The following is a 22,647-nucleotide window of genomic DNA, read 5'->3' on the forward strand; positions in this document are numbered from 1 at the left end:
TCATACTACTAGTTCAGGTTACAGTATGACATTTAACTCCAGTCAGCTAGTTTTATTTCCTCAGCATACATAAGAAAATGGGAAGCAGGAATACTTTATTCAACCCCTCGAGCCTGTTCCAACACTCTGTAGCATGGCTGATTATCGACCTCAACATCATTCTCCCAAATTATCCCCATATCCCTTGGTATCCAGAAATCTAGCAATCTCTGTCCGGAACGTACTCCATGATTGAACTTTCACCAACCCTTTGACTTCGAGATTCTAGAGCAGTCATATTACGACATGCAACTATCCATTAAAGTACTGCTGGCCTTTGAAAAGAGCAATGCTGCCAACTATCCTACAGAGACTACAGGCAGTGATCAGAAACAGGAAATACAGTAGGGGTGGTACGGTGGCTCAGTGGTTAGCACTGCTGCCTCTCAGCGCCAGGGACCCAGGTTCGATTCCATCCTTGAGCGACTGTCTGTGTGGAGTTTGGGCAGACATGGGGAGAATATACAATGTAGAGATGATTGCATTGGGAGCAATGGATACAGTAGATGACATGTATGGAAGTGCTGGTGAAACTTTGGATGTGGAACACACCTTTAGGGCCTAGGACAGAGATGGGGGAGGAAGTGTGAGCGCAGGTTTTGCAATTACTGCGGTGGGAGGGAAGGGTGGATTGGTAGGGGGCATGGACCTGACAAGGCATTTGAGGAGGGAAAGTCTTTACAGAAAACGGATAAGGATAGGGATGGGGAGGGAAATATATCTCTGGTCTGTTTGTAGGTGGCGAAGATAGCGGAGGATGATGCGATGTATACGGTGGTTGATGGGGTGTAAGGTGAGGACCGGGGGGGGGGGGTTCTGTCCTTATGGTTTTACCAGACCATAGAACTGCTGTCTCAATAGAGAGAGATAACTAGTGGTGGTTTATCCTGAGGGTCACCATGCTTTAGGTGAGGATAGAGGTTGAGAAAGGGAGACCTTCATGGTAACCTCAATAGGGCAGGAATTTAATTCAAGCTGTTGGTGCAACTTTGCATTGCATAATATCCATCCAGTCAATGGAGCAAACCATTTGGGAGATTACAGCTTGCCTGTCATAGTTTACTTCAGTTTTAATATTACAAAATGAACTTCCAATTATAAGCCCTGAATTAGAATCAACTGTAAGAATATAGTTGTAGTTATTGGAACAAGGGTCAGGTGGATCTCATCTACTGTGAGATCCTTGATTGGCCCAGGTTAACAATCCAATCAGGGAGCACTAGCTGACAGATATTAGCAGGGCATTCAGAGTGACTCCGATTCTAAGGAGTTACTCTGAGCTGACTGGCCAGAGCCCATATACTCTGCTAATATAAATAAAGGGTAACTTGGTGACAAAATACCGGCCTCGGTGCAGTTATTTCAATTCTCCTCTACACATGTGACAAAGATGACCAGTTTCAATTCTTATTAGTTATCCCTTGGATGTATTCAACTCAATTTTAACTCCAGTCAGGGTATGACAAAGGGCTGGCAGCTGGAGGGTACAACTGACCTTTAAGGCTGTGTCTTACCACAATGCAACCAGCTGGCTTACTGACTAAAATAATGGTGAAGCCAGTACAATCTGGATGCTAAGCTGTTAAGCTTGAATGACAGGAGGCTGGTACTGCAGATTCAGGAGACGGCCACTCGTGCAACGTGGTTGTCTTGGAGGGAATCTTACTTGGGCAGTGGAACCCCAGCAGGTGTCCATAAGGTTTCAGCAATGAAAATAAGCATAAAAATATTAAATATGGATAAAATTTGTCCCCTCTTCTGAAGCTGGTTCTGAATTTTAGTACATTTTAAAGCCATCAAAATGTCTCTCTTTCCCACTTGAAAGATCTACTTAGATGACTAGTTAGCATCTTGATGTGCAATAGCCCTTCTCCCAATCACGAATTATGTGGCTTTTGGCTATCAGCTGGCAGGAAATTACAAGGATATTTAAGAAATGTGCTTCTCCTGTTCCTAACCCTGAATTGTATTTTATCAGAAACTTTCCAGAATGGTGGGTTTCAGCTGCTCTACACTATTCTGTGATATTGCATGTTGACACCATCCTATGACTTTCCCAGCCTATATTTTAGGTAACAGTTTTTCAGAGTAGTTTTATTTTCAGTTTTCCAACATTCATAGTATTTTGCTTTTGAATGGAAAGGATAATCTGCTGTAAGTACCTCTATGAAGCTCAAACTGCAGTAAGTTCCTGCCACACAGGGTTGGGATTCTTTCATGTGGACCAGTGACCAGTAATTAGATTTTTTTTAAAAGCAGGCTTTTTCTGTTGTATTTTCTGCTTCTCCAGCAACCAAGTGCAATGAGCACTGTCTTTCCATTTGAAACTTATTGCCATGTAACCTGGTAATAAACATTTTACAGCACTTTTAATTGCATTGTTACTGCTATTTAATCAATATACTCACCAAATAAAATTCAGACTCATGGTAATGGTTAGATTGCGTTGAGATATAACAAAGGGAGCAGCTTAGAAAAATAATAACATTGTTCAGAGAGAAACAATCAACAGATTTAACATCTTGAGATGAAAGACTTTTTGGGAATCAAATCGTTACCCTGTTTCTCCGTCCACAGTTGCTGCCAGACCTGCTGAGCATTTTCAGCTTTTTCTGTTTTTATTTTAGCTTTCCCTCAAATCTATTCTCAATCATGGCCTCTATTATTTTCCACATTGTTAGCATTTTAATTGTGGTGTTTTTATCTTTTGCAGCTCTGGACATGGCTGGAGGATTTACAGAAGGAACTTTTGGATGATGTGTATGCTGAATCTGTGGAGGCAGTGCAGGATTTGATCAAACGCTTTGGTCAGCAGCAACAGACCACTCTTCAAGTGACAGTAAATGTTATCAAAGAAGGGGAGGATTTAATCCAACAATTAAGGTTGGCAATCAGATTGTTACAACTTTTCGAGTTATCACTCTCTCATTTAGTTTGAATTCCTAAAGCCTGATAGCAGTTTGGAAAGCATGTCTCCCCATCTTGTCTTAGTGGCTGGATCCTTTTGTACAAGCCTTGTACAGGAAAAGAGGCAGGGAGCCTCCGGGGTGGAGATCTCTCCTGATGAAGGGCTTTTGCCTGAAACATCGATTTTCCTGCTCCTCGGATGCTGCCTAACCTGTGCTTTTCCAGCGCACTCTGATCTAAACTCTGGTTTCCAGCATCTGCAGTCCTCACTTTTGCCTATATGGACTTCAGCAAAGCATTCAACAGGGTTCCACATGATAGGCTGTTTAGCAAGGTTAGATCACATGAAATCCAGGGAGAGCTAGCCACTTGGATATTAAATTGGCTCAAAGGTAAGAGACAGAGGGTGGTGGTGAAGGGTTGCTTTTCAGACTGGAGGCCTGTGACCAGCGGTGTGCCGCAAGGATTGGTGCTGGGTTCACTGCTTTTTATCATTTTTAAAAGTGATTTGGATGTGAATATAGGAGGAATGGTTAGTAAGTTTGCAGATGACACCAAAGTTGGTGTAGTTGACGGTGAAGAAAACCTCAAGTACACTGGAGCCTTGATCAGATAGGTCGAGAAGTGGCAGATGGAGTTTAATTTAGATAAATGAGAGATGTGCATTTGAGTAAAGTGAATCAGGTCAGGACTTATACACTTAATGGTAGGGTCCAGCCGAGCGTTGCCGAACAAACAGATCTTAGGGTACAGGTTCACAGTTCCTTGAAAGTGTAGACAGGTTGGAAAAGAAGGCGTTTGGTATGCTTACTGTTATTGGTCAGAGCATTGAGTACAGGAATTAGGATGTCACGTTGCAGTTGTACAGGACGTTGGTTAGGCCACTTTTGGAATACTGTGTACAGTTCTAGTCTCCTGCTGTAGGAAAGATGTTGTTAAACTTGAAAGGGTGAAGAAGGGATTTTCAAGGCTTGTTGCTGGGATTGGAGAGTTTGAACGAGAAGGGAGAAGCTGAATAGGCAGAAGGCTATTTTCCCAGGAGCTTTGGAGACTGAGGAGTGACCTTACAGAGGTTTATGAGGGGCACAGATAGGCTGAATAGCCAAGATCTTTTTCCCAAGGTAGAGGAGTCCAAAACTAGAAAGTGCATGTTTAAGGAGAGGGGAACAATTTAAAAGAGAACTAAGGGGCAACTTTTTCGTGCAGAGGGTAATGGGTGTATGGAAGAGCTGCCAGAAGTGGTGGAGGCTGGTACAATGCAACATTTAAAAGGCATCTAGGTGAATAGGAAGAATTTAGAGGATTTTGGACCAACTGCTGGCAAATGGGACTAGATTATTTTGGGATATCTGGTCAGCATTGATGTGTTGGACCAAAGGATCTGTTTCCATGCTGTATATCTCTGTGACATAGAGTCATAGTGGCATGACAGCTCAACATTCCTGGTTGACTTACCTGATGAGCGTTTTTTTAAAAAATCATAATACAAGTTAAAGGAACAATTATAACTTTTAGCTGGCATAATATGGTAGAAAAATAATCAAACTAAGATACAGTCAGTTCTTCTGTAACACAACAGTTCCGTTCTTGTGCAACCTTGCGTTATAGAAACAACGCTTACAGTGTTGGCAAATGTGATCATGTTACAGTCAACACATGTTTTAAAAGTCTGCACTTTAGAAGCAGTGTAACCAATTTGTCAATTGCCTTATTGGAAATTTATGTTGACGACACGCATGTTATAGCAGAGTGACCTGTATGTGAGTTGGGCTGAAGACAAAATAAAGGGGATAATCACACTTCTTTAAGTGAGGGTGAGCCAGAAGAGGAAATATTTGAAAAGTGCAAAAAAAGCAACCCGGCAGTAGGGTAGTAATAATAGAGTTCAAATACCCTAGTATTATTGGTGATGGATAAATATGGAGGGAGCCACTTTCTTGAAATATATTTAGCTATTAAGTTACTACTGGAAGGTCAAGAAGAAAGCGTGCAGTTCTGATCTTGGTTTTAGAAGAATGAAACTGGATGGGTGGAAGAGATATCAGTTGGAGAGCACATTGGTGCATGTGGTAGATTCAAAGAGTCCTATAGCGTGGAGATAGGCGATTGGCCCAAACTGGTCCCTGCCAATCAAAATGTCTACCTACGCTGACCCCATTTCCCTGCACTTGGCCCATATCTTTGTAAACCTGACCTATCCATGTATTTGTTTAAATACCTTGTTGGTAATGTACCTGCTTCAACAACTTGCCACTGGCAGCTCATTCCATGTGCACTCCGTCCGCTATGTTAAAAAGGTTACCCCTCAGGTTCCCTTTTATTCTTTCTCTTCTAACTTTAAACTGATGCCCCCCCAGTCTGTGATTGCCCAACTGTGGGAAAAAGACTGAGTGCATTCACCCTATCCATGTCTCTCATGATCTTATATACTTCTATATGATCCCCCCTCAGTCTCCTGCGCTCGAAAGAAAAAGTCCTAGCTTATCCAACCTCTCCCTATAACTCAGACTATTGAGTCCAGACACCATCCTTTAAATTTCTCCTGCACTCTTTACAGTTTAATAACATCCTTCCTATAGCAAGGTGACCAAAACTGAACACAGTACTCCAGTGTGGCCTAACCAACATCTTGTACAACTGCAACATAACGTCCCATCTTCTATGCTCCATGTACTGACTGTTGAAGGCTAATGTGCCAAAGGCCGCCTTCGTTTGCTGTCAAGCTGTGACTCCACTTTCAGAGAACTGCACACCTGAACTCCAAGGTCCCTCTGTTCCACTACACTCCTTAAGCCCCCACCATTCATAATGAAACTCCTACCTTGATTTGACTTTCCAAAATACAAGACCTCACTTGTCCATTTGCCATTTCTTGGCCCACTTCTGCAGCTTAAGGTCCTGCAAGGCAATTTCTGACAACCTTTCTCACTGTCCACAATACCACCTATTTTAGCGTCATCTGCAAACGTACTAAGCATGCCTTGTAGATTCTCATCCAAATCATTAATGTAGATAACAATCAGTAATATGCCCTGAGGCACGCCATGAGTTATAGGCCTCCAGTTCAACAAGGTTCCTTCCACTATTACCCTCTGCTTCTTCCCATAAAGCCAATTGTGTATCCAATTTGCCAGCACCCTTTGGATTCCATGCAATCTAACCTTCCAAAGTAGCGTACCACGTGGAACCTTTTCAAAGGCCTCACTGAAATCCATGTAGAAAATGTCCACTGTCCTGCCCTCGTCGACCTTCCTTGTCACTTCACCAAAGAACTCATAACAATTTGTGAGGCATGGGCTCCCATACATTAAGCTGTGCTGACTGCTCCTAATCAAACCTTGTCTTTCTAAATGCACATTTTTGTCTTATCATTTTAAGTAACTTACTTACCACAGATGTTAGGCTTACTGGTCTATAGTTCCCAGGATTTCCTTTGCAGCCCTTCTTGAATAAGGGCACAACACTCACCACCACACAGTGACCATAGTTATATTAATTTTAAGATAGTTATGGAGAGGGACAAAACTGGTCCACAGGTTCAAGTTGTAAATTGGGCCAAGGTGAATTTTGAGGAAATTATACAGGAGGTTGCAGTGGTTTGTTTGTAGGCAAAGGGGCTTTCAGCAATGGAAGTGAGGTAGCTAGAGTTCAAGGTCTATATGTTCCTGTGAGGGTGAAGGGCAAGGTTGACAGGAATGGAGAACCTTGGATGATGACAGATATTGAGGCTTTGACCAGAATAAAGAACAAGGCATGCTCAAATACAGGCAGCTAGGATCAAGGGAATCATTGGAGGTATTTAGGGGATACAGAACTTTACTGAAGAAGGAAATCAGGATGGCGAAAAGGAGGCACATGATAGCCATGGCTCGGAAGGTTAGGGTGAAGAGGTTCTTTAAATATACTAAAGGAACAAAAGATTAACTAGAGTGAGAATAGGACCTTCAAGAACTAAAGTGGACATGTACGTGTAGAACTGCAGGAGATGGGTGAGGGCCTCAATGAATATTTCTCCTCTGTTTACCGTGGAGGAAGACATGAAGAGTTGGGATTTTGGGGAAGTTAGTGGTCATATCTTGGGGACAATCTATTATCACAGTAGAGGAGGTGTTGGAAGTATTAGAATGTATGATGGTGGATAAATCCAAGATATATCCAAGAACACTGCTAGAGGCTAGAAAAGAAATCATGTGGGCCCTGGCTGATATTTGTGCATCATCGTGATCCATGGATGAGGTCCTGGAAGATTGGAGGGTAGCAAATGATAATAAATCAGCTTGTTTCTTATTCTTTTGTGGTGGGATGTTGAGGGTCACCAGCAAGATCAGCACTAACGGTGGGTGATCTTCTTGAACTCTAAGCAGTCCATTTCCGAAAAGTGTGCACTTACAGCATTCTGATTCAATGACCGTGAAGTAATGGCTTTCAAGTCTGGATGCTGTGTGACTTAAAGGAAAAGCTTGCACATGGTGGGTATTCCTATACATCATCTGCCCTTGTCCTTCAGTGGAGGCCATGAGTTTGGAAAGAGCTGTTGAAGGAGCTGTGGTGAATTGCTTCAGTGTGTCTTGTAAACTGCAAGTGCACACTGTGGTGGTGAGAGTGTATGTTGAGGGTGGTTAGCGTTCCAATCAAACAAGCTTCCTTATCCTTTTTGATGTTGTATTTCTTGTGCAGAGAGTTTTGTTGGAATTGTACTCATCCAGGCAAACCCTCTGATGTATGATGTATGTGTGAATGACAGGCAGTCTTTGGCGACACAGGAGTGAGTTAACTTGCTGCAGAGTTCCCAGTTTTGAACTACTCTTGTAGTTATAATAATTAAATAGTTAAACCAGTTAAATTTATAATTAATGATATCTCCCAGTTTGTTGTTGATGGAGAATTCACAGCAGTTTAAAAGGGAGAAGAGCAGACAAAGGAGGCACATGGTGAGGACAGTGCAGGAGGAGTGAGAGAGAAAACCTGCACAGTTACTGCCTTTGCTGTTTGAATTCATGTATTGCTGGACATCGGAGTGCATCTGGGAAAATTAACGAACAGTGAAATTCACAACTAATCTTGGAGGAACTGTTGGGTGAAGTTCACAGCACAGATTCCAATAAGTTAATTGTTGTTTTAAGTCTGTCCAAGAGAAAGGCTGCAGTAGTGGATACAGTGGATTCTTTCTTGATTATATGTTTTTGGAGATAAGTCTCATGATTAAACTTTAAATATAAGCCATGGCTATTAATTTAACCTGGGGCAGTTTTTGTAGAGGAATAAGACTGTTATTTTCTGGGTCTGTAGATTGTGAAGGAGCAAAAATGGCCTTTACAGTGATATGTACTTCTTGTCAGATGTGGGAGTTTAAAGAGAGTTTAAGGGTTACTGCGGATTATATCTGCCGTAAATGCTGTTGGATGCGAATCTTATCAGATCAAGTGGATCGGTTGGAGAGGCAAATAGAAGCGATGAAGAATTTGCAACAGCAACAGTATGTGATGGATGGCAGTTATAGAAAGGGGGGAAAGTCTCAGATACAGTCACATAGATGGGTTAACTCCAGGAAGGGTAAGAGAGATAGGCAACTAGAGCAGGAGTCTTTTGTGGATATACCCATTTCAAACAGGCGTGCTGTTTTGGAAAATGTAGGGGGTGATGGATTCTCAGGGGAACGTAGCACAAACAGCCAAGTTTCTGGTATTGAGACTGGCTCTAATGCAACGAGGAGTACGTCGGCTTCCAAGAGATCAATTGTGTTAGGGGATTCTGTAGTCAGAGGTACAGACCGACGTTTCTGTGGCCAGCAGAGAAAAAGCAGAATGGTGTATTGTTTCCCTGGTGCCAGGATCAAGGATGTCTCAGAGAGGGTGTAGAATGTTCTCACGGGGGAGAGGGGCCAGCAGGAGGTCATTGTCCACATTGGAACCAACGACATTGGAAGGGAAAAGGTTGAGACTCTGAAGGGAGATTACAGAGAGTTAGGTAAAAATTTAAAAAGGAGGTCCTCAAGGGTAGTAATATCTGGATTACTCTCGGTGCTACGAGCTAGTGAGGATAGAGCAGATGAATGCATGGCTGAGGAGCTGGTGTATGGGAGAAGGATTCACATTTTTGGATCATTGGAATCTCTTTTGTGGTAGAAGTGACCTGTACAAGAAGGATGGATTGCACCTAAATTGGAAGGGGACTAATATATTGGTAGGGAAATTTGCTAGAACTGCTTGGGAGGATTTAAACTAGTAAGGTAGGGGGGTGGGACCCAGGGAGATAGTGAGGAAAGAGATCGATCTGAGATGGGTACAGCTGAGAACAGAAGTGAGTCAAACAGTCAAGGCAGGTAGGGACAAGGTAGGATAAATAAATTAAACTGCATTTATTTCAATGCAAGGGGCCTAACAGGGAAGGCAGATGAACTCAGGGCATGGTTAGGAACATGGGACTGGGATATCATAGCAATTACAGAAACATGGCTCAGGGATGGGCAGGACTGGCAGCTGAATGTTCCAGGATACAAATGCTACAGGAAGGATAGAAATGGAGGCAAAAGAGGAGGGGGAGTGGCATTTTTGAGAAGGGATAGCATTACAGCTGTGCTAAGGGAGGATATTCCTGGAAATACATCGAGGGAAGTTATTTGGGTGGAACTGAGAAATAAGAAAGGGATGATCATCTTATTGGGATTGTATTATAGACCCCCCAGTAGTCAGAGGGAAATTGAGAAACAAACTTGTAAGGAGATCTCAGCTATCTGTAAAAATAATATGGTGGTTATGGTAGGGGATTTTAACTTTCTAAACATCGACTGGGACTGCCATAGCGTTAAAGGTTTAGATGGAGAGGAATTTCTTAAGTGTGTACAAGCCAATTTTCTGATTCAGTATGTGGATGTACCTACTAGAGAAGGTGCAAAACTTGACCCACTCTTGGGAAATAAGGCAGGGCAGGTGACTGAGGTGTCAGTGGGGGAGCACTTTGAGGCCAGCGACCATAATTCTATTCGTTTTAAAATAGTGATGGAAAAGTTGAAGTTCTAAATTGGAGAAAGGCCAATTTTGACGGTATTAGGCAAGAACTTTCTAAAGTTGATTGGAGGCAGATGTTCGCAGGTTAAGGGACGGCTGGAAAATGGGAAGCCTTCAGAAATGAGATAGCAAGAATCCAGAGAAAGTATATTCCTGTCAGGGTGAAAGGGAAGGCTGGTAGGTATAGGGAATGCTGGATGACTAAAGAAATTGAGAGTTTGGTTAAGAAAAAGAAGGAAGCATATGTCAGGTACAGACAGGATAGATCGAAGAGTATAAAGAAAGTAGGAGTATACTTAAGAGGGAAATTAGGAGGACAAAACGGGGACATGAGGTAGCTTTGGCAAATAGAATTAAGGAGAATCCAAAGGGTTTTTACAAATATATTAAGGACAAAAGGGTAACTAGGGAGAGAATAGGGCCCCTCAAAGATAAGCAAGGCGGCCTTTGTGTGGAGCCACAGAAAATGGGAGAGATACTAAATAAATATTTTGCATCAGTATTTACTGTGGAAAAGGATATGGAAGATATAGACTGTAGGGAAATAGATGGTGACATCTTGCAAAATGTCCCGATTACAGAGGAGGAAGTGCTGGATGTCTGGAAACGGTTAAAGGTGAATAAATCCCCAGGACCTGATCAGGTGTACCCGAGACCTTTGTGGGAAGCTAGAGAGGTGATTGCTGGGCCTCTTGCTGAGATATTTGTATCATCGATAGTCACAGGTGAATTGGAGGCTGGCAAATGTGGTGCCACTGTTTAAGAAGGGTGGTAAGGACAAGCCAGGGAACTATAGACCAGTGAGCCTGACCTCGGTGGTGGGCAAGTTATTGAAGGCAATCCGAGGGACAGGATGTACATGTATTTGGAAAGGCAAGGACTGATTCGGGATAGTCAACGTGGCTTTGTGCGTGGGAAATCATGTCCCACAAACTTGATTGAGTTTTTTGATGAAGTAACAAAGAAGATTGATGAGGGCAGAGCAGTAGATGTGATCTATATGGACTTCAGTAAGGCGTTCGACAAGGTTCTCCGTGGGAGACTGATTAGCAAGCTTAGATCTCATGGAATACAGGGAGAACTAGCCATTTGGATACAGAACTGGCTCAAAGATAGAAGACAGAGAGTGGTGGTGAAGGGTTGTTTTTCAGACTGGAGGCCTGTGACCAGTGAAGTGCTGGGTCCTCTACTTTTTGTCATTTACATAAATGATTTGGATGCGAGCATAAGAGGTACAGTTAGTAAGTTTGCAGATGACACCAAAATTGAAGGTGTAGTGGACAGCGAAGAGGGTTACCTCAGATTACAACAGGATCTTGACCAGATGGGCCAATAGGCTGAGAAGTGGCAGATGGAGTTTAATTCAGATAAATGCGAGGTGCTGCATTTTGGGAAAGCAAATCTTAGCAGGACTTATACACTTAATGGTAAGGTCCTAGGGAGTGTTGCTGAACAAACAGACCTTGGAGTTCAGGTTCATAGCTCCTTGAAAGTGGAGTCATAGGTAGATAGGATAGTGAAGAAAGCGTTTGGCATGCTTTCCTTTATTGGTCAGAGTATTGAGTACAGGAGTTGGGAGGTCATGTTGCAGCTGTACAGGACATTGGTTAGGCCACTGTTGGAATATTGCGTGCAATTCTGGTCTCCTTCCTATTGGTAAGATGTTGTGAAACTTGAAAGGGTTCAGAAAAGATTTCCAAGGATGTTGCCAGGGTTGGAGGATCTGAGCTACAGGGAGAGGCTGAACAGTCTGGGGCTGTTTTCCCTGGAGCGTTGGAGGCTGAGGGGTGACCGTGTAGAGGTTTACAAAATTATGAAGGGCATGGATAGGATAAACAGGCAAAGTCTTTTCCCTGGGGTTGAGGAGTCCAGAACTAGAGGGCAAAGGTTTAAGGTGAGAGGGGAAAGATATGAAAGAGACCTAAGAGGCAACTTTTCCACGCAGAGGGTGGTACGTGTATGGAATGAGCTGCCAGAGGATGTGGTGGAGGCCAGTACAATTGCAACATTTAAGAGGCATTTGGATGTGTATATGAATAGGAAGGGTTTGGAGGGATATGGGCCCAGGTGCTGGCAGGTGGGACTAGATTGGGTTGGGATATCTGGTTTGCTTGGATGGGTTGGACCGAAGGGTCTGTTTCCATGCTGTCCATCTCTATGACTATGACTCTAAATAGTTAGATTTGTTCATGATGGAGATGGTCATTGTCTGGCACATATGGCCAAAGATCAGGAGTAAAGTTGTTAACTAGATAAAAGCTGATTTTATTGATTGGTGATTTTGCTAAAGTGTATTGTGAGCAGTTCCTTGAAGGCAAATCTGTGCTGAATCGGTTGGAAGCATTCAAAGAAGGAGATGGTGAGGATTCAAAGCAAGTATGTTCCCTCAAAGAAAAAGGATGGGAGTAACAAAGGATGGGATTTGCCTTCTGAATGACAAAGAGTTCATAGGAAAAGATGACCCCGGGGTCCAGACTGCAGAAAATCCAGAGAAGTGCAGCAAATGTAGGTTTGAAATCAAAAGTGGACATTAGGAAAGCAAAGAAAAACATATGTAGAATCGTACAGCATGGAAACAGACCCTTCAGTCCATAACCCCAAACTAAACTCGGCCCATATCCCTCCTTATTCGTGTATTTATCTCAAAGTCTTTTAAATGTTGTAACTGTACTAGCATCCACCATTTCCTCTGAAAATTCATTCCACACACAAACCACTCTACGTTTTAAAAACAAATTGACCCTATCCATGTATTTGTAAAATCTTGCACCTTAAAATATCTCCTACCCAAGGGAAATGACATTTGCCATTCACCTTATCTATACCTCTCATTATTTTATAGACCTAAGTAAGGTCACCCCTCAACCTCCTAAACTCCAGTGGAAAAAAGTCCCAATCTATCCAGCCTCTCCTGATAACTCAAACACTCCATTCCCAGCAACATTTGGCAAATCTCTTCTGAACTATGTCCAGTTTAATAATAATATATCATAATATCCTTAATAATATTGTCAAGTAAAATTAAGGAAAATTGAAAGTTTCTTTTGTTAGTGCACTAGGGTAAACACTGGATACAGCCTATTAAAGACACTAAGTAACTTGTGTGTGAAGCTCAGAATCACAGAATTGTTACAACGCAGGAGGGAGGCCATTTGGCCCATCGTAGATGAATGTCCTACCTGGTGCAGTCTCCTGCTTTTTCCCCATACCCATCTATTGTCATTTCTATGCAAATAATCATGAGTGCCTCAAATGAAGCTGCCACCACCAAATTTCCAGGCAATGCATTCGATACTCTAACTACCCACTGTGTGAAAAAGGTTTTTTTCTTACATCACCCTTGCTTGGTCTTGTTTCTTAACAGACAAGAACAATTTTGTCCTATCTGCTCTATCCAGCCACTCATGATTTGGAAAACCTCTATCAAATTTCTTCTTAACCTTCCTTTCAAGGAAAACAGTCCCAACTTCTTTAGTCTGTCCTTATAACTGAAGTTTCGAGTTCTTTAAACCTGGAGAATGTTCACATGGTTCTTAAGAAAGATTGTATTTCTGTGTAAATTACCGTTTTACCGTTTTCCCACACTATCCCTTTATCCCTAGAAGTCATAGCCTAGAATAGTTGAGTAAGCTTAAGGGGCTGAATGACCTGATTTGTCTTGAATATATTCAATGTCAGCCCTCTTGGGCAGAGAATTCCTAAGACATTATTCCTGATGTGTCACCTGATTGGCTTGCCACTGATTCTTAGACTGTGTCCTTGGTCCTAGACCACCATTTCACCCCCCCCACCAGACACACACACACTCACACGCGCGCGCACACACCACCCACACACACCCTTTCTGCATCTTCTATGTCTAGCATATGAGATCACTGCGTACTCTTCTAAGTGCTAGAGACTACAGGACAAATGTACTCAATCTCTTCACTTGGTGCTATACTGTCATCCTGGGAATTATTTGTCTGAATTTCTGTTGCACTCCCTGTATGGCAAGTACAATCTTGCTTTAGTAAGGAGGACCAAAACTGCAAACCGTGCTCAGGTACAATCGTACTGAGCTTCTATACAATTGAAGCAAGGCATCTTTGCTGTAATACTCAAATCCTCTTGCGACAAAGATAAGTTTTACCTTCCTGATTGCTTGCTGTACTGTATTTTAGCTTTCAGTGCCTTCTGAACAAGGACATTTCCTAATCTTTCCACCATTTAAGAAATACTCTACACCTCCCACTAATGCACGTTTATGTTTCATATTTGTCTTTAATCCAAATGTTTTCTGGATGGAAAGTTATTCAGTTACTTTAGTTAAATGATTGGAATATGAGAGTTTCTGTGACAGATCTTAGTGAGAGTTCAGAGCTGATTCTGTTCAGAGCACTATGGTTTATGATAAAATCAGAAATGCTGCTTGCACATTGCCAAGTAAGTTGTAAGTGTGTTCCTCATGGTATTTCAAGGTGTGATCCTGATGGATAAGGCTCCCACTACCAGTGCACATTTGTTTAAGTTGGCCTGTTAATTCAAATTTGTGAGAGAATTATTTCTTTCTATTACATAAACATCATTCTCAGCTCAAGATGTTATTAGATTAGATTAGATTCCCTACAGTATGGAAACAGGCCCTTTGGCCCAACAAGTCCACACCGACCCTCTGAAGAGTAACCCACCCAGACCCATTCCCCTACGCTATATTTACCCCTGACTAATGCATCTAACACTATGGGCAATTTAGCATGGCCAATTCACCTGACCTGCACATCTTTGGATTGTGGGAGGAAACTGTAGCACCTGGAGGAAACTCACGCAGACATGGGGAGAATGTGCAAACTCCACTCAGACAGTCGCCCGAGGCTGGAATCGAACCTGGGTCCCTTGCGCTGTGGGGTAACAGTGCTAACCACTGAGCCACTTGTTAAAGTGTGTATTTTTACATACAGGTACTGATCTTCCTCTGACTAGTGTGTTGTACTCATGTATTTCTAATGCATTATATAGTGAGAAAAGTCACCATTTCCAAGTGGTACCATCTTATAACTGTGGATCTGCCAGGAGGCATTCACTTCTCATTAACAAGCATTATTTTCTTTACAGGTTTCAGTGCATTTCTCATTTGAAACGTGAATATTCTTTTTACTTATTGATAATGCAATTGGATGTCATGTGGAATATTCAACAAGCTAATTGACATCAAAGTAATGACTTTAAATGATGTAAAGATTTTTGTTTGCAAAACATATCAGGAGTTCAGATGTTGTAATACTGTCTACTGTAAGTACCCTACTGTCATTTTCTTGTTAGGGATTCTGCCATTTCAAGCAACAAGACTCCACACAACAGCTCCATTAATCATATAGAGAGTGTTCTTCAGCAGCTGGATGAAGCTCAGGCTCAGATGGAAGATCTTTTTCAAGAGCGCAAGATCAAACTGGACCTCTTCCTTCAACTCCGAGTATTTGAACGGGATGCGATAGATGTAGGTGTCAAATAGAGATCTAACTCGCAGAGTAATTATTTCCATGCTTTTATTTCTTTGTTTTTCCCTTTTTCCTTTTCAAGCACTTACTCCGCTTTACGTGGCATCACCAAGACAACAGGGCATTGACACGCCCATGTGTGAGTGTGTCATTGAGAGATTTTGGCTATCACAGGCAGTTTGCACAATTGTCATTATTTATCACATCAATAGAATAGAATATCCTTTATGGTCACATGTGCTCACGTACAGAAGTACATGAGAACAGTAAAAAATTTACAGTGTCACCCTATATGGCCTCCAAACCACTGTCCTTCCAAGCTCCACTCAGGCCTCCAGCCCACTGACCGTCCTGATGTCACTCAGACCTCAAGCCCACTGACTGTCCCAACAACACTCGGGCCTCCAGGCCACAGGAATTAAACAGGAGGAGTGGAGGAGCTCTGGTTGGAGTATCCTATTCTGCCACCATCTTGACTGGAAAGAGGGCAAGCTCTTTGAATGATTAATGATCAATAAGATTACAGTCACAGTCATCATTACCTCAAATACTTGTTTTAATTTGAACCAATTTTATTGCAAGGCAGTTAGTCCTGAATATTTAATTAACTTGGCAGTCTTATGCTGAAATACATTGAATCTGTCTTATACATTTTCACTTGTTGCAATGACTAATGACAGTTGTAATACTAGAATGTTCTGATAATAGAATAGAATAGAAGAGCCTTTTTTGTCATACATAGTAAATAAGCAGAGTGAAAAGTTTATACGTTGCCAATTGCAGCGCTAATTTTTGATACAAAAGTACCTAAGCATAGTTTCTTTAGTTACAAGACTTTAGACAATACAGAAATGAAATGTCCAACATTACAGAAATAAAAGTCCAGTACAACAGATAAAGCTGGCATCTAGCTTCCAATTTGCACCAGGCCCTGGCTCCACACTGTGCCAGTGACACACCACACTGGGAGGCCCCTACACCAGACTGAGAGTTTGCCATGTTGGGAAGCCTGGACAGAAGAAGGCTGGAAGGTTGCTACGCCAGGAGGCAGCTGTGCAGATCAGGAGGTCGCTGTGCCATGCTTGGAGGTGGTTGCGCCAATGTCAGGAAGCTGTGCACCAGCTCAGGAGAATACCACATGACACCAGGAGGCCACTGTGTCAGGCCAGGAGGATGTTGTCTCAGCCTGGGAGTCATTGCCAGAGGCGAGAATCGTCACAGTGGCCGGGAGTTGAAGGGAAAGAAGCCGAAGGAGAAGAGAAAGAAAGCACTAGGAGGAAGAGAAAAGAAGAAAACAGGTAGAACCTCCTACTCCGCTGCCATCTTTTCCGAATCATGATGGTGGCAACTAGTGTGACAATATATCACTGTCGTCCTACAATGAAATGTTGAATGCCCTCACATTGGATTCATTTTTGTGTTTTTTTCCCCAGTTTATGCTCATTAGAAAATATTTTAAGTTTCAACTTTGAAACAAAATAATGCTTAAAAAGAATTGAGTTAAAAATCACACAACACCAGGTTATAATCCAACAGGTTTATTTGAAAGTACAAGCTTTTGGAGCACTGCTCCTTCGTCAGGTAACTAGTGGGGCAGGATCATAGGACACACAATTTATAGTAAAAGATCAAAGTGTTATATAACTGATTCAATGTATTGAACAAACCTAGATTGTTGTTAAGTCTTTAATCACTTAGAATGAGGATGTAGTCTCAATTGAATAATATGTAAATCCCAGAACTACTTTCAAGTCACAGCCTCAAGACAACTTAAGATTGTATCAATATATAAAAAAGTGACATCTCAGCTCAGACAATGCATGAAAGTTGTGAGGTTAGATTCTGTCTGTATCCCAACCTTGAGTCAGACTGGTTCTACTTCCAAAGTAAGAATTTATAAAATGTCGCATTGATTGACTGCCTACAGATTGTGTGCCTTTTGATTGCAAATACAAATCTGCAAATGCAAATTCACCTCATCTACTTAAGTGTGTGTGTGGAGGGGAGGGAGAGAGAGCACATGTGGGAAAGAGAGTGTGTGTATATGGGAAAGAGAGAATGTGCATGTAGGAAAGATGGAGAGAGCGTGCGTGTGTGGGCAGGAGGGAGAGAGGGAGCATGTGGGCAAGAGGGAGGGAGAGTTTGGGCATGTGGACAAGAAGGACAGAGACTGTGCACATGTGGTCAAAAATGAGAGAGAGTGAGTGCATGTGCAAGAGGGGGAGAGGATGAGCAGACATGGGCAAGCGGGAGAGAGAATGTGCGCGTGTGGGCAAGAGGGGAGAGAGTGTGTGCGCGTGTGGGCAAGAGGGGGAGAGAGTGTGCGCGAGAGAGGGGGAGAGAGTGTGCGCGCCTGGGCAAGTGGGGAGAGAGTGTGCGCACCTGGACAAAAGGGGGAGAGAGTGTGCGCCCGCCTGGACAAGAGGGGGAAAGAGTGAGCACCTGTGGGTATGAGGGACATGGGGAGAGAGAGGAAGCAAGAGTGTGCACGCGTGCATGATAGAGGGGTAAGAAGGGGAGAGATCACGTGTGTGGGAGACGGAGAAAGAGAGAGAGGGAGAGCACACGTGGGAGAGGGAGACAGTAAGAGCGCGAGTGGGAGTGGGGGACAGTGAGAGTGCACCCAGAGCAGAGGAGAGACAGAGAGACCATGCGCGAGGCGGGGGAGAGAGGCGGAGAGGGAGAAAGAGTAGCACATGTAGGGGAGAGAGGCAGAGGGAGTCTGCATGCGCGCGTCTGTGTGGGAACGAGGCATAGAGCGCAGCCGCCTGTGTGGGAGAGAGTATGTGTTTGTGAGAGAGGCATAGAGAGAGCATTCCCGCTTATGGGGTGTGAGGTGGAGAGAGAGCGTGGGGGGGGGGAGGAGAAGAGCGTGCCCATGTTTGTGGGAGTGAGGTGGAAAGACAGCATGTGTGCGTGTATTGGGTGGGGGAGCAGGGGGGAGAGCGTGTGTGTTCGCGAGTGTAGCGAGAGAGAGCGTGCTTGCGTGTGTAGTGGGGGGGAGCGAGAGAGAGCACACGCATGTTGGGGAGGAGAGCGTCTGTGTGTGGGGGGGGCGAGAGAGAGAGCGCATGCGTGTGGGGAGCGAGGTAGAGAGAGAAATTGCGTGCACGTGTGTGTGAGGGTAGGGGGGAAGGTGGAGAGAGAGCGCGCGCAGCAGGGGAGAGAGGCAGAGAGAGCGAGCTCAAGCAAGTGTGTGGGGGAGAGAGATGGAGAGAGAGAGAGGGCGCATGAATGTAGGTGAGATAGAGTGTCTCCATGCTGAAGGACACCCTCATAAAAACAGCATACGATGCTCAACTCATCAATCACCAGTTCCTACATACCGCAGCATGACACTGTAATGATCTCCTCAGAAACCGGCATGTGATACGACCAGTACAGTTCCCTTCGTCTTCCAGTACTCCCCGGGAGCGGAGAAATGCCATGTTATTCGCAGCCTGCAGCATATTATCGATGAGGATGTGCAACTCACCAAGACCTTCCCTACGCCCCCACTTCTTGCCTTTAAACAACTGCCAAACTGTAAACAGCTAACTGCCCAGGCTTCAGAACAACATCGACCATGACACCATACAATCCTGTCATGGCAACCAGTGCAAGACATGTCAGAATGTCGACATGGATACCACCATTACCCGTGGGGGCATCACCCAACTTGTGATTTTTGAGAAGATTTGTAGCTCATGTTCAGGTTCAGGTTGTGAGTTTGCTCGCTGAGCTGGAAGGTTTGTTTTCAGATCTCGCTAGGTAACATCATCAGTGAGCCTCCGGTGAAGCGCTGATATTATATCCCACTTTCTATTTGTGTCTTGGTCTCTTCAGGTGGGTGATATTATTTCCAGTTCTTTTTCTCAGAGGTTGGTAAATGTGGTCCAAATCGAGGTGTTTATTGATAGAGTTCCGGTTTGAATGGCAAGCCTCTAGGAGTTCCCATGCGTGTCTCTGTTTAGCCTGTCCCAGGATGGATGTGTTGTCCCTGTCAAAGTGGTGTCCTTCTTTGTCTTTATGTACAGTATGTAGTGATATTGGGTCATGTCTTTTGGTGGCTCGTTTTCTGTCTGTCTGTCCAGTGCAGTGTTTGTTACAGTCCTTGCATGGTACTTTGTAGATGACAGTAGTTTTGCAGGTTGTTTGTATAGGATCCTTTAGGTTCATCACCTGCTGTTTCAGTGTGTTGGTAGGTTTGTGGGCAAGCATGATGCTAAGGGGTCAGGGTAGTCTAGTAGTCATTTCAGAGATGCTTTTGATGTAAGGAGTGTTGTGTCTGTTTCCTTAGGTTTGTTGTTTAAGAATTGACGGACTGTGTTTATTGGGTACCCATTCTTCTTGAATGCACTGTATAGGTATTTTTCTTCTGCTGCTCGTAGGTCCTAGATGCTGCATTATGTTGTGGCCTGTTTAAATAATGCCCTGATGCAGCTCTGTTTGTGGGTAATGGATGATTGCTTCTGTAGTTAAGTATCTGGTCTGTGAGTGTTGCTTTCCTGTAGAAGCTGGTCTGAAGTTCTCCATTAGCTATTCTTTGCACTGTGACATCTAGGAAAGGGAGTCTGTTGTTGTTCTCCTCTTTTATGAATTTTATGAGGATATTGGTGATGATGTTGTAGGTTTCCTCTAATTTGTTCCGTTTTGTGATGACAAAGGTGTCGTCCACGTAGCGGACCCTACGTTTGTGTTGGATAATGGGAAGGGTTGTTCAAGTCTCTGCATTATTGCTTCTGCTAAGAAACCTAATATTGGTGATCCCATGGGTTCCGTTGATTTTCAGTTGTCATTGAAGGTGAAGTGGGTAGTGAGACACAGGCTTGAGGATGTTGTTCTTGCTGGGGGGGCAAGGAGTTGGTGCTGTCTATTGTTTGTGTCCTTAGTTCCCCTAGTAGTACGGTCAGTGATTCTTTGGACAGGTCGATGTTAACTGATGTGAATAGGGCTCTTTTGTCAAAGGATACTATTATTTCGTCCTCTTCTATCTTGTTGTACTGGGTGTTTAGGAATTCTTGGGTGGAGTGAATGGAGTGGCATGGATGTTCTACTAGGTATGTCAGTTTTCAATGGAGTTACTTAGCTAGTCTGTATGATGGTGTTCCAGATAGGGAGACTATGGATTTGAGGGGGACCCCTAGTTTGTGTACTTTCGGTTGTCCGTAGAAGCGGGGTGTTTTGGATCCATCCGGTTTCATTTTTTTGGATATCTGCCTTGTTAATTTGTCCTGATTTATGAAGTTTCTTCAATGCGACTGTGACATGGTTTTCTAGCTTTGGGGTCGGGTCTATCGCCACCTGCTGGTAACTGGCAGTATCTGCGAACAGTGAGTTCACCTTTTCAATGTACTGTTCTGTTTAGGATGATGGTCATGCGCCTTTTGTCTGCAGGTAGGATTACAGTGTTTCTGTCTTTTCTGAATATCACACTACAGTGTTCAAACAGTAACAGGCACATACAGAATATCACATTGTACAGTGTTCAGACAGTAACAGGCATGTACAGAATACCACATTGTACAGTGTTCAGACAGTAACACGCATGTACAGAATATCACACTGGTGTTCAGATAGTAACACACATACAGAACATCTGACCATAGTGTTCAGACAGTAACACACATGTACAGAATATCCGATTGTACAGTGTTCAGACAGTAACACGCGCGTACGAATATCAGACCGTACAGTGTTCAGACAGTAACACGCATGTACAGAATATCACCCTGTACAGTGTTTAGATAGTAACACGCATGTTCAGAATATCTGACTGTACATGTTCAGACAGTAACAAGCTCGTACAGAATATCAGACCGTACAGTGTTCTGACAGTAACAGGCACGTACAGAATATCTGACTGTACAGTGTTTAGACACCGTGCAGTGTTCAGACAGTAACACGCTCATACAGAATATCAGACTGTACAGTCAGACAGTAACAGGCGCACACACAATATCACACTCTACAGTGTTCAGACAGTAACACGCACGTACAGAATATCCAACCGTACAGTGTTCAGACAGTAACACGCATGTACAGAATATCACACCTACTGTGTTCAGACAGTAACATGCTCACACAGAATATCAGACGTACAGTGTTCAGACAGTAACACGCACGTACAGAATATCCAACCGTACAGTGTTCAGACAGTAACACGCATGTACAGAATATCACACCTACTGTGTTCAGACAGTAACATGCTCACACAGAATATCAGACGTACAGTGTTCAGACAGTAACACGCACGTACAGAATATCCAACCGTACAGTGTTCAGACAGTAACACGCATGTACAGAATATCACACACCTACTGTGTTCAGACAGTAACATGCTCACACAGAATATCAGACGTACAGTGTTCAGACAGTAACACTCGTGTACACAACATCACATAAAATGGCTTTGGAGTTCCCTTCCTCAGCAGGCAGTGGATACTGAATCTTCAAATGTTTTTAAGGCAGGTAGATGCTCTATTACCAAGGGGCTGAAAAGTTAACAAGGATTTCCAGGAATATAGAATTGTGATCAAAATCAGATCAGTTATGATCTTTGTAAATGGTGGAGGAGCCTCAAAGGGCTGAGCACGCTCTTGTTCCTTGGTTGTATGTTTGATCATAATGTTTTGATGCTAAACTGAAGATGTTCACATGGAATTGTTTCTGACTAATGATGATTTCATTAAAGTGAGCATTGTTCGGCATAGTTTGTATCAGTTATGATGTTTTTCTTTCAGATCATTTCAGATCTCGAGTCCTGGAATGATGAGCTGTCTCAACAAATGAATGACTTTGACACTGAGGATTTGACCCTTGCTGAACAGAGGTTGCAGCATCATGCAGATAAAGCTCTAACCATGAATAATTTAACTTTTGATGTCATCCATCAGGGACAGGAGTTACTTCAGTATGTGAATGAAGTACAGGCCTCAGGTATGCTCCAGTGAATGTGTTTCAACTTTTAACTTGGAACTATTTAACTATAAAGCATATAAAATGAAAAAAATGTACTTGATTGTGCCCACCTGATACAAGTTTTCAACTGGAGGAGAAAGTGAGGTCTGCAGATGCTGGAGATCAAAGTTGAAACTTTATTGCTGGAACAGCACAGCAGGTCAGGCAGCATCCAGGGAACAGGAGATTCGACGTTTCGGGCACAGGCCGATTCCTGAAGAAGGGCCTGTGCCCGAAACGTCGAATCTCCTGTTCCCTGGATGCTGCCTGACCTGCTG

The 22,647-nt window shown here is 43.3% G+C and overlaps 1 protein-coding gene across 3 annotated transcripts in view; it reads left to right on the plus strand.

Moving 5' to 3' along the window:
* LOC122550233 (triple functional domain protein) overlaps positions 1-22,647 on the plus strand; it is a 581,330-nt gene that overhangs the window by 284,828 nt on the left and 273,855 nt on the right. For all 3 annotated transcript variants that reach the window (XM_087987024.1, XM_087987025.1, XM_087987026.1), the window contains exons 12-14: positions 2,753-2,922; positions 15,255-15,429; positions 22,153-22,348. In XM_087987024.1, coding sequence (XP_087843150.1) covers positions 2,753-2,922; positions 15,255-15,429; positions 22,153-22,348 — 541 coding nt within the window. The remainder of the gene's footprint in view (positions 1-2,752; positions 2,923-15,254; positions 15,430-22,152; positions 22,349-22,647) is intronic.

This window comes from Chiloscyllium plagiosum, unplaced genomic scaffold (genome assembly GCF_037043375.1).
Source record: "Chiloscyllium plagiosum isolate Xiang-an unplaced genomic scaffold, Cpla_swu_hap1 HiC_scaffold_5, whole genome shotgun sequence".
NCBI lineage: Eukaryota > Metazoa > Chordata > Chondrichthyes > Orectolobiformes > Hemiscylliidae > Chiloscyllium > Chiloscyllium plagiosum.